The 12,528-nt window shown below is 53.9% G+C and overlaps 1 gene segment (V, D, J or C); it reads right to left on the reverse strand.

The window, feature by feature from the left end:
- Window positions 1–285: 285 nt before the first annotated feature.
- On the reverse strand, window positions 286–3,172 carry LOC148052630 (Ig heavy chain V region C3-like). The segment is given in 2 exon segments: window positions 286–2,598; window positions 3,034–3,172. Coding segments are annotated over 2 exon segments (435 nt in total).
- Between the last annotated feature and the right edge of the window lie 9,356 nt (window positions 3,173–12,528).

Here is a 12,528-nt window from a genome sequence, read left to right on the forward strand (position 1 = left end):
CTTGCAGCTGCCCCAGCATCGTAGGACATGCCGGGTTCCCTATGGCTCCAAGCCCATGGAGGCCTGGAGTTGTGGCCCCGGCCACCCTCCACATCCTTCTTGTTGGGATTCCCCTACAACATTCCATGCTGGATCTCATTGTACACACATGAGCATATATGCACATGCAGCCAACACTAACAACACAACAAAGAGACTGTTCATCATGTCCAGGGGAAAAGGCGCTCTGCAGCTCAACTCCTTCTGTGGCACTGCTCTGGGGCTCCCTGAACAACATCAGGTTTCAAAACTCAGTTCAGCTCTGGATTTCCATGTTCACTTTTGAGTTCTTCAATGCTTGCTCTGCTTCTTCCAAAACCAACCTCTTTCCGTCTCCCTTTCTGCCTGTGGGAGAGACCAAGAAGGAAGGAAGGAAGTTAACAACATGTTCAGGGTTTGGTGTGTGCTGGTGGGAGACTCCGCTGCTGCTGCTGCTGCTGCACCTCTGTGCATGTTTCTGGGAAAAGCCAGACCAGTCTAGTCTTGAGAAGCCTTCTTGCAGCCAGCCACAAATGACCTGGCTGGATTTAACACCCTCCTTCCACTTCTGCCCTGGCCCTGCCTGTGTTTGAAGTATGGTGCCCTTTTCCAGCTCGCTGGTGCTGCAGAAATAGGTGGCCCTGTCTGCAGCTGTGGGCGAGAGCACCTCCAGCGACAGCTGGTTCCTGGAGGGGTCTGCAGAGCTGGTGACTCGCATCTGCAAGGATGAAGCAATGTGCTGGAGTCCCGGGAAAGGATACTGCAACGCTATCTGCTGCAGCTCTCTGCCAGGAGCCTGCCGGATCCAGTCCCAAGCGTAGCTGCTGTCGCTGATGGGGACACCAGTGATGTGGCAGGTAAGCGTGAGAGACTCTGAGACCTTCCCTACCGTGGGGCCTGAGGCCTCTGTCTGCACCTGAGAAAGGGCACCTGCAACCCCAGGAGACACGGATGAGCAAGCAACAAATTGCTTCACCTACTCCACCACTTCCCTGGGCTTCTGCTTGTCACGTCCGAGATCCAGCACCTGCAAACACACAAGATCACAAGCTCTTGCTCCCATTGTAACGTCAGATCTGGGAGAGAAACAGACTTCCCACTACCTGAAGAGAAGGTGCACCTAAAGACAGGGCCAGGCTCTTCCCAGTGGTTCCCAAGTGACAGCACAAGCGGCCATGGGCACAAACTAAAACACAGCACGGTCCCTCTCAACATCAGGAAACACTTTTGCACTGTCAGGGTGACTCAACACTGGCACAGGTTGTGCAGAGAGGTTGTGGAGTCTCTATGCTTGGAGGTATTCCAGAGCTGTCTGGGCATGGCACTGATCAACCAGCTGTAGGGGGCCCTGCTAGAGCAGGGGCGTTGCACCAGATGACCTCTGGGGGTTCCTTCAACCCTAAACCATTCTGTGAAAACAGGGTTGCAAGAGCCTTGGGGCACAGAGATGGGCTCTTCCAGCCAGCTCGGCAGCAGACCCATCGCTGGCCAAAGCTGAGCCCAGCAGCGAAGATGGCAGTGCCTACGGGACAACATAGCTAAGAGTGGTCCAAAGAGGGTGCAGCAGTCTGAGAAGCGAGGAAAGAAAGTGTGAGAAACGATCCTGCAAACACCAAGTCAGTGAAGGAGTGGGAGACCCTCCAGGTGCCAGAGCAGAGATTGGCCTGCAGCCCGCGGAAGACACCCCCGTGGAACAGGGATTTCCCTGCAGCCTGTGCAAGATCCCATGCCAGAGCATGTGAATATGCCCTGACTGGAACTGGGGCCTGTGGAGAGCCCAGGCTGGAGCAGGTTTACTCTGAAGGACTACGGCCCTTGGGAAGGAGCCACCCTGGAGCCATTGGTGAAGCACGGCAGACCATGGGAGGGAGGAAGGAGCAGGAGACATGACGTGTTGTGGACTGACCCCACACCCCATTCCCCCCACGCACTTTGGGGACAGGAGGGAGAGAAGTCAGGAATGAAGGACTGAAGTTGAGCCTGGGAAGCGGCGGGGATTCAGGGGGGGCAAGGTGTTTTAAGGAGGCTTTTTTGTTGTTGCTCACAATTCTGCTCTGATTTAATAGGCAATTAAATAGAATTCCCAAAGTGTGCAGTGAAGGCCAGGAACGCCTGCGGTGCACAGTGGTGCCACCTGACTCCTTGGGAACAGCCCTGAGACCTGCCCCCTCCTCGCCCCTGCCAACATTCACCTTCCCCACATCTAATGCACCCTGAGCTGGGCCCCAGCACCTTTCTGTTCAAGCTCAGCTGGATTTCCTGTCTCCGTGGGAACGGCACAGAAGTAGCGGGCAGAGTCCCGCGGGTGCAGGGCACGCAGGGACAGAGATGACTCGGACTGAGAATTGTCCCGGGACACCGTGGCTCGACCCTCCACTGCTGCCCCGTACTTCTTGGTACTACCCTCGTAGTTGCTGATGGAGGACACCCACTCGAGCGTGCCACCGCGTGCCTGACGGTACCACAGAACATAATATTCCTGGAAGGTGAAGCCGGACCCACGGCAGGAGAGGAGCACGGAGTCCCCGGGCGCTCGCAGCCCTCCGCCGGCCTCCACCAGCCTCAGCTGCGCCCACACCCCTGCGGACGGAGAGCGCTCGCAGCCGGGCAGGGCGCGCCCACGGCCCGACGACCTTCACCCGACGCCCCGACGCCCCCCGCCCCGGCACAGCCCCAGCCGCCACCCCCCTCTCTCCCGCCAAAGCCCCGCGCCCGGGGCAATGCCCCGCCTGCCCCCCTCGGGGCTCAGCCGCGCCTGCTCCCGACACTGCGGCCCGACCCGCTGCCCGACAGCCTCCCCCTGCCCCTGCCCCTGCCTCTGCCTCTCCCCCTCCCTCTCCCGCCCACGCCACCCGCTCCCCGCTCCCCCGCTAACGAAGGCGAGCGCCAGGCGACAGCGCGCCCGCCGCGGCAGCAGCCGCAGCCCCGCGGCCCCGGCACGGGCACGGCCGCCCGCGGGCAGCCCCAGCCCCGGGCCCAGCCCCGGCCTCGCTCCCCTCCCCGCCCGCCTCTCACCTGCCGGCCCCGCGGCCAAGGACAAGGCCAGGAGCCACGGCCCCAGCCCGGGCGCCATCACGCCCTGCCGCGCCGGGGACGGACGGCGCCCAAGGGCCCGGCCCCAGCCGCACAGCAGCCCAGCGGACCCGCGCTCCGCACCCATCCTCATCTCGCTCCTGCTCCTGCCCCTGCCCCTGCTCCTGCTCCTGCCCGCCCCGCCGCCTCGGCCCCTCGCCGGGGCAGCGCCGACGCCTCTGCCCGCCTCCAACCCACCCGGCCCGGCCCCCCGGGGCCGCGGCCCCTCCGCGCCAGGAGAAGGGCGGGCGCGGGGAGGGACGCGGCCAGGGCCGTGGGCAGAGCAGGAGCGCCCCGCCCCGCCCCCCCAAGGCTCCTGGCCCCTGGCTCCCAGCGCGGCTCCCACGCTCTCCCGCCTTCTCGCCCAGCCCCAGCGCCAGCGCCAGCGCCGGGGCCGGGCTGTCGGCCCGCAGCGGCCCCTCGCAGGACCCTCCCCGTGCCCCGCACCCCCAGCCCGCCCTGGCCTCACTCCCGTCCCCTGCCCGCGCCGACCAAGACACGCGGAGCCCTGGGCTGCCCCCCACAGGGACCTCCACAGCCTGCAGACATGGGCTGACAGGAACGGCCTGCACTTCAACGAGGGCAACAGCAAAGTCCGGCACCTGGGGAGCAACACCCCCATGCACCAGGGCAGGCTGGGGGCCACCCAGCTGGAAATCGCATTCTCACAAAAGCACCCAAGGGTTCTGGTGGACCACAGCTTGACCAGGAATGTGCCCCCGTGGCAGAAAAGGTCCATGGTATCCTGGGCTGCATTAGACAAAGTATTGCCAGCAGGTCAGGGAGGTGATCCTTCCCCTCTGCTCAGCACTGCTGAGGTCACACCTGCAGTACTGGCTCCACTTCTCTGCTCGCCAGTACAGGAGAGACTTGGGCATACAGGAGAGAGGCCAGTGAGGGCCAAGAAGGTGACAATGGGACTGGAGCTCCTCTTACTTGAGGAACAAATGGAACAAATCATCTTGAGTGCCATTATGCAGCACGTGCAGGACAACCATGGAATCAGGCTCAGCCAGCATGGGTTTATGAAAGGGAGATCCTGTTTCACTAACCTGGTCTCCTTCTATGACAAGGTGACCCGCTTAGTGGATGAGGGGAAGGCTGTGGATGTTGTGTACTTGGGCTTTAGCAAGGCCTTGGACACTGTCTCCCACAGCATTCTCCTGGAGAAGCTGGCTGCACATGGCTTGGATGGATGCACTCTACGCTGGATTAAAAACTGGCTGGACGGCCGAGCCCAGAGAGTGGTGGTGAATGGAGTCAAATCCAGGTGGCGAGCGGTCACGAGTGGTGTTCCCCAGGGCTCAGTTTTGGGGCCGGTCCTGTTCAATATCTTCATTGATGATCTGGATGAGGGGATTGAGTGCACCCTCAGTAAGTTTGCAGATGACACCAAGTTGGGTGGAAGTGTCGATCTGCTGGAGGGTAGGAAGGGCCTGCAGAGGGACCTGCACAGGCTGGATCAATGGGCCAGGGCCACCTGTATGAGATTCAACAAGGCCCAGTGCCGGGTCCTGCACTTCGGTGTGTGTGCAGTTTTGGGCCCCTCACTACCAGAAGGACATTGAGGTGCTGGAGCGTGTCCAGAGAAGGGCAACAAAGCTGGTGAAGGGTCTAGAGCACAAGTCATGAGGAGACGCTGAGGGAGCTGGGGTTGTTTAGTCTGGAGAAGAGGAGGCTGAAGGAAGACCTTATTGCTCTCTACAACTACCTGAAAGGAGGCTGTAGCGAGGTGGGGGTTGGTCCCTTCTCCCTAGTAACGAGTGATAGGACGAGAGGAAACGGCCTCAAGCTGCGCCAGGGGAAGTTTAGGTTAGATACTAGGAAAAACTTCTTCACCAAAAGGGTGGTCAGGCATTGGAACAGGCTGCCCAGGGAAGTGGTTGAGTCCCCATCCCTGGAGGTATTTAAAGGACGGATAGACGTGGTGCTTGAGGACATGGTATAGTGATGGACTTGGCAGTGATGGGTTAACGGTTGGACTCGATGATTTTAAGGGTCTTTTCCAACTTGACGATTCTATGATTCTATGAGGAAAGGCTGAGAGAGCTGGCACTGTTTACCCTGGAGAAGAGAAGGCTCAGGGGGGATCTCATCAATATATAGAAATATATGAAGGCAGGGTGCAGAGAAGGCAAGGCCAAGCTCATTGCAGTCAGTCCTAGTCCCTCCTAGCCACTCCTCAGTCTATCACAACAGTGAAAGAGAGCAGAGGTGGCTGGAGGAGCAGTCCAAGTTGTTGAGGGGTTTCTGAGGGTCAAAGAACAACAGGCGCCAATCACTATGGCAACGCTGCACAGGTGGCAATATCGCACAGCCGAGACTTTCTGATTCCCATCCATAAGCTCATTCATTGACTGGAGAGCCAAAGAATGATCAGCAAGACTCGCTCAGCCTTTAACAGTCCCGTATGTCCAGTGTGAACGTCTAATGGAGAGTGGAGACTAACAGGAGACTATCGTGGCCTGAACGAAGTCATGTCGCTGCTGAGTGCTGCCATGCCAGATGCGCTAGAACTTCAATACGAACTGGAGTCACAGGCAGCCAAGTGGTAAGCCACCATTGACATCGCTAATGCTTTTTTCTCAATCGCTTTGGCAGCAGAGTGGAGGCCACCGCTTGCTTTTCAGTTGGAGGGGCGTCCAGCACACCTGGAAGCGACTGCCCCGGGGTGGAGGCACAGCCCTACCATTTGCCATGGACTGATCCAGACTGCATTGGAACAGGGTGAGGCTCCAGAACACCTGCAAGACATTGATGACATCATTGTATGGGGCAACACAGCAGAAGAGGTTTTTGAGGAAGGGAGGAAAATAGTCCAAATCCTTCTGAAGGCCAGTAAAACAATTTAAGGTCAAGGGACCTGCACAGGAGATCCAGATTTTAGGAATAAAATGGCAAGATGGACGTCGTCAGGTCTCAATGGCTGTGATCAACAAAATAACAGCCATGTCTCCACCAACCAGCAAAAAGGAAACACAAGCTTTCTTGGGCGTTGTGAGTTTTTGGCGAATGCATATTCCAAACTACAGTCTGATCCAAATAATTACAGCCCTCTCTATTAAGTGACCCAGAAGAACGATTTCAAAGGGGGCCCTGAACAATGACAAGCCTTTGAACAAATTAAAGAGCAGATAGTCCATGCAGAGGCCCTGGGGCCAGTCTGGGCAGGGCAAGATGTAAAAAATGTGCTCTACCCCACAGCCGGGGAGAATGGCCCTACCTGGAGCCTCTGGCAGAAAGCACCAGGGGAGACTCAAGGTCGACTCCTAGGGTTTTGGAGTCGGGGATACAGAGGATCCAAGGCCCACTATGCTCCAACTGAGAAGAGACATTGGCAGCATATGAAGATGTTTGAGCTGCTTTGGAAGTGGCTGGTAGTGAAGCACAGCTCCTCCTGGCACCCCGACTGCCAGTGCTGGGCTGGATGTTCAAAGGGAGGGTCCCCTGTACACATCATGCAACCGATGCTACGTGGAGGAAGTGAGTCACACTGATCATACAAGGGCTCAAATAGGAAACCCCAGTTGCCCAGGAATCTTGGAAGTGATCATGGACTGGCCAGAAGGCAAAGATTTCAGAATATTGCCAGAGGAGGAGGTGATGTGTGCTGAGGAGGCCTCACTGCATAATAAACTACCAGAAAATGAGAAGCAATATGCCCTGTTCACTGGTGGGTCCTGTCGTCTTGTGGAGAAGCATCGGAGGTGGAAAGCTGCTGTATGGAGTCCTATACGACAAGTCGCAGAAACTGCTGAAGGAGAAGGTGAATTGAGTTGGTTGGCAGAGGTGAAAGCCATCCAGCTGGCTTTAGATATTGCTGAATGAGAAAAGCGGCCAGTGCTCTGTTTCTATACTGATTCATGGATGGTGGCAAATGCCCCGTGGGGGTGGCTGCAGCAATGGAAGCAGAGCAACTGGCAGCGCAGAGGTAAACCCATCTGGGCTGCTGCACTGTGGCAAGATACTGCTGCCCGGGTAGAGAGCCTGGTTGTAAAAGTACGTCACATAGATGCTCATGTACCCAAGAGCTGGGCCACTGAAGCACATCAGAACAACCAGCGGGTGGACCAGGTTGCTAAGACTGAAGTGGCTCAGGTGGATCTGGACTGGCGACAGAAGGGTGAATTATTTCTAGCTCAGTGGGCCCCTGACACCTCAGGCCATCAAGGAAGAGATGCAATATACAGATGGGCTCGTGACCGAGGAGTGGACTTGACCATGGACACTATTGCACAGGTTAGCCATGAATGTGAAACATGCGCTGCAATCAAGCAAGCCAATGGTTAAAGCCTCTCTGGTATGGAGGACGATGGCTGGAATATAAACATGGAGAGGCCTGGCAGACTGATTATATGACAGTCCCACAAACCTGCCAAGGCAAGCGCCATGTGCTTACAGTGGTGGAAGCAGCCGCCGGATGGCTGGAAACATATCCCGTGCCCCATGCCACCGCCCGGAGCACTCCTGGGCCTTGAAAAGCAAGTCCTATGGCGACAGGGCACCCCAGAAAGAATTGAGTCAGACAATGGGACTCATCTCCAAAACAACCTCCTAGACACCAAAGAGCATGGCACTGAGTGGGTATATCACATCCCCTACCATGCAACAGCCTCTGGGAAAATGGAACGATAGAATGGGCTCTTAACAGACTACACTGAGAGCAGTGGGTGCTGGGACATTCAAACATTGGGATCCACACTGAGCAAAGGCACCTGGTTAGTCAACACTAGGGGATCTGCCAATCGAGCTGGCCCCACCCAGCCAAAACTTTTACATACTGTAGAGGGGGATAAAGTCCCTGTAGTGCACATAAAAAAATATGCTGGGGAAGAGAGTCTGCGTTATTCCTGCCTCGGACAAAGGCAAAACCATTTATGGATTGCTTTTGCTCAAGGACCTGATGCACTGGGTGGGTGATGTGGGTGGACATGAAGTCTGATGTGTAGCTCAAGGGGATTTGATTTTAGGTGGGAATAGCCAATGAATTAAATTGTATGATGTTAATTGCTATATAATTACCACTTGTTAATTATATATTGTGCACTCTGCACTGGGTTAAAAACTGGCTGGATGGCTGAGCCCAGAGAGTGGAATGGAGTCAAATCCAGTTGGCGAGCGGTCACAAGTGGTGTTCCCCAGGGCTCAGTGTTGGGGCCGGTCCTGTTCAATATCTTCACTGATGATCTGCATGAGGGGATTGAGTGCACTCTCAGTAAGTTTGCAGACGACACCAAGTTGGGTGGAAGTGTCGATCTGCTGGAGAGTAGGAAGGCCCTAAAGAGGGACCTGGACAGGCTGGATCAATGGGCCGGGGCCAACTGCATGAGATTCAACAAGGCTCAGTGCCGAGTCCTGCACTTGGGTCACAACAACCCTATACAACGCTACAGGCTTGAGGAGGAGTGGCTGGAGAGCTGTCTGGCAGAAAAAGACCTGGGGGTGTTGGCTGACAGCCGCCTGAACATAAGCCAGCAGTGTGCTCAGGTGGCCAAGAGGCACAATGGCATCCTGGCTTGTATCAGGAATAGTGTGGCCAGCGGGACCAGGGAGGTGATAGTGTCCCTGTACTGGGCACTGGTGAGACCGCACCTCGAGTACTGTGTTCAGTTTTAGGCCCCCTCACTACAAGAAGGACATTGAGGTGCTGGAGCGTGTCCAGAGAAGGGCAATGAAGATGGTGAAGGGTCTAGAGCACGTCTTATGAGGAGCTGCTGAGGGAGTTGGGGTTGTTTAGTCTGGAGAAGAGGAGGCTGAGGGGAGACCTTATCGCTCTCTACAGCTACCTGAAAGGAGGTTGTAGCGAGGTGGGGGTCGATCTCTTCTCCCAAGTAACAAGCGATGGGACGAGAGGAAACGGCCTCAAGCTGTGGCAGGGGAAGTTTAGGTTGGATATTAGGAAAAACTTCTTCACCGAAAGGGTGGTCAGGCATTGGAACAGGCTGCCCAGGGAAGTGGTTGAGTCTCCATCCCTGGAGGTATTTCAAAGATGGGTAGATGTGGTGCTCAGGGACATGGTTTAGTGGTGGACTTGGCGGTGGTAGGTTAATGGTTGGACTCGATGATCTTAAGGGTCATTTCCAACCTTAACAATTCTATGATTCTATGATATAATGGTGGCTATACGCCATATCAATGGTATTAGAGTATTACAGTATTACAGTATTACATTACAGTATTACAGTAATACAGTATTACAATATAATATTACAGTAATACAGTGATACATTACAGTATTACAGTAATACACTACATTACAGTACACATACATTACATTACAGTATTACAGTATCACAGTATTACAGTATTATAGTAAGCATCACCCAGATTAATGAAGAAGGAGGTTTGATGAAACTGAGCAAAGTGCAGCAATGGTAGAACTGGACAAGTGCAGCGATAATGGAATCAGAACTGGCTTCAGCATGCAACAGCCCAACACCACACACCATCTCTCCTGCCCTGAAGGACTGTTATGACAGGTGGAGCCCAAAGTCATGGTCTGAATGAACTCAGTGGATGTTTTAGAGGGATGGCCCATACACTAAGGGAATGCTATCTGTGTGTATATATGAAAAGACAGGAAAAGTGGTGGTGATTAATTGGAATATATTGGAAAGTGTTGGACCTGGGCATGACGCAGATGGTATAGAACAAGGGCTGGATACTGTCCTGGTTTCAGCTGGGATACAGTTAGTTTTCTTCCTAGTCGCTGGTATAGTGCTGTGTTTTGGATTTAGTATGAGAATAACATTGATAACACTCTGATGATTTAGTTGTTGCTAAGCACATCACCATGTACCAGTACTTAAAGGGTAGTTACGGAGAAGATGGAGACTCCCTTTTTCCAAGGAGTCACATGATGAGGACAAGGGGTAATGGGTACAAGTTACTCCCAGGGAGATTCTGACTGGACATGAGGGGAAAATTTTTCACAATGAGAACAGTCAGCCATTGGAATAATCTCCCCAGGGGAGTAGTTGACTCCGCTACACTGAACACGTTTAAGACTCAGCTGGACAGGGTGCTGGGCCATCTCGTCTAGACTGGGTTCTTGCCTAGAAAGGCTGGACCAGATGATCCTTGAGGTCCCTTCCAACCTGGGATTCTATGATTCTAGTGCTTACACTGCTCAAGGCCTTTTCAGCTTCCCATGCTCTGCCAGGGGCACAAGAAGCTGGGAGGGAGCACAGGCAGGACAGCTGACCCAGACTGGCCACAGGGCTATTCCATACCTTATGACCATACCATATGCTCAGTATATAAGCTGGGGGGAGTTGGCTGGGTGGCAGTGACCACTGCTCGGGAACTGGCTGGACATCAGTCGGCAGGTGGTGAGCAATTGCATTGTGCATCATTTGCTTTGTAGATTCTGCTGTTATTACTATTATTATTACTACTACTATTTTACTTTATTTTATTTCAGTTATTAAACCGCTCTTATCTCAACCCATGACTTTTCTCACTTTTACTCTTCCTATTCTCTCCCCCAGCCCACGGGGGCGGGGGGAATGAGCGAGTGGCTCTGTGGTGCTTAGTTGCTGGCTAGGGTTAAGCCATGACACTATATTACACACAGTGACCTGCTGTGACCACAAGAGAACCATTACTTAGAAAGAGACTAGTAATAACAATAGAAAAATAGAACCTCTACTGGGAATAAAAATAGAATAACAGCCATTAAATACAAATCAAACCATAAAAAATACGATAGTGCAACCATTTAATTAAGCAGTTATGGACCTTCCTCCCAGTATTGGGAACTGGAGGCTTCCTAAACAATCTTCTTCAGTTTACTGCAAATTTGGACCATGAAATACTGTCCTTGCTGGACTCTGATGAACAATGCAATCAAGCAGAGGTAGTCAGCCTACTGAATGAGCAGCTAGCTGTAGGAAGATGTGAGATTGTGTTTTACTTTGACGAGGTGCAGCTGTGCCCTTGAGGCTTGTTACAGGTTCGCAGGAATGCAGCTGTGGCCTTGAGGCTTGTTACAAACAAGTTTGTGAAACTTAGAGGCAGAAAAATAAGGATGAGATTGGATACATCCCTGAAAGAGGAATTCGCGTGCACCAGATTGAAGAACCAACAAGTAACGCTGAAGAGACGCGTGGATGAAAGACAGTAGCCAATGAAATGGGTTTTGCTTGCTCATGAACACTAGATAGATTGTAAAAATAAAGTGTCTTCGCTTGTCTTTGCCTGAACTCATATGCGGAGTCCGTGTCTCATTCCCTTCAACTGGTGACCCCGACGTGATTCGGAGGAGGCAGCGCTGCAAGTAGCGTCCGGAGGGAACCCCAGCTGAATGACTCAAGCTGACGGCAGGACCGCGGCTTTAATCCCGGGACATCACCTTAAGAAACAGGTGAGCAGCCGGGCAGGAGTCATGGGAGCTAACATATCAGCTGAAGAAGAAGCTATAGTTAAACTTTTAATGCAGCTATTAGCAAAACAAGGAGTGAAGTATGACGCATGTAAAATAAAATTATTACTGAAGTTCGTACAAATGCAAGGGACTCCCTCTACAGTCTCTGCAGTATTTGATGTGAAAACTTGGGAACAGGAGGGTAGACGATTTGGGAGGCAGCGTCCCGAGGGGACACCACTGCCACCGAAGTCATGACCACTTTGTGATTAGTGACTGAGACCTTGTGCTAATGGCAAGCTGAAAAAAAAAAAAAAAAAAGGTACAAAATGCAGTCGCTCAAGCGGCGCAGATAAGGAATGATGAACTGAGTGAAAGCAAGCCCCAAGACAAGGAAGCTCTTATAGACTTGGGGGAAAAAGAAAAGAATGAGAACTTGGGTGAAACAAACAAGGGAACAGGACTCAGACCGCCTCCCCCAAGTTCCATTCCAATGAAATCCACTCCGTCCTGTCCCCCGTGTCTGATGCAGTCGCCCGCGCCGCAGGCTGTACCACAGCCTGAGCGAGCCTTCGACCCCTGGGATCGGTGGGAGCAGCTCCGCAGTTGAAAGATGGAGAAACCGCGGGGTTCGCGTTTCCGGTGCGGGTACAAGACAACAGCAGCCACCCCCCCCGCGCCGCCGCTACCCTCCGCGCCGTTTTCTCCTTCACCTGCTCCTATGCCTTCAACACCTCTGCTGGCCCTTCCGATCCCTGCAATCAGTACCCCTCCACTTCCCCGCCCGCCCGCCCCGGCCCCTGCTGTGGCGGAACTCGTACCGCCTTTCTCTACCGCTCCTGATGCCGATACTCCACAAGCCCATAATCAATTGCCGCCCGAGGAATGGGGGGCGTCAGCCGCTGCTACAAGGTGGCAAAAGATTAGACACCAAGCATTGCAAGCGGGGGATACAGCTTTTTGTTCAGCGATAGCGTGTCCCATCATACGCAGCAATGCAAATGTCCCCGATGAGCATGAACCTTTTGGCTATAATGTTTTAAAAGATCTACGACAAACAGTTGCCATGCATG

This window comes from Nipponia nippon, unplaced genomic scaffold, assembly GCF_047370975.1.
Source record: "Nipponia nippon isolate SJK-2023a ecotype South Korea unplaced genomic scaffold, ASM4737097v1 scaffold_45, whole genome shotgun sequence".
In the NCBI taxonomy this organism is placed as follows: domain Eukaryota; kingdom Metazoa; phylum Chordata; class Aves; order Pelecaniformes; family Threskiornithidae; genus Nipponia; species Nipponia nippon.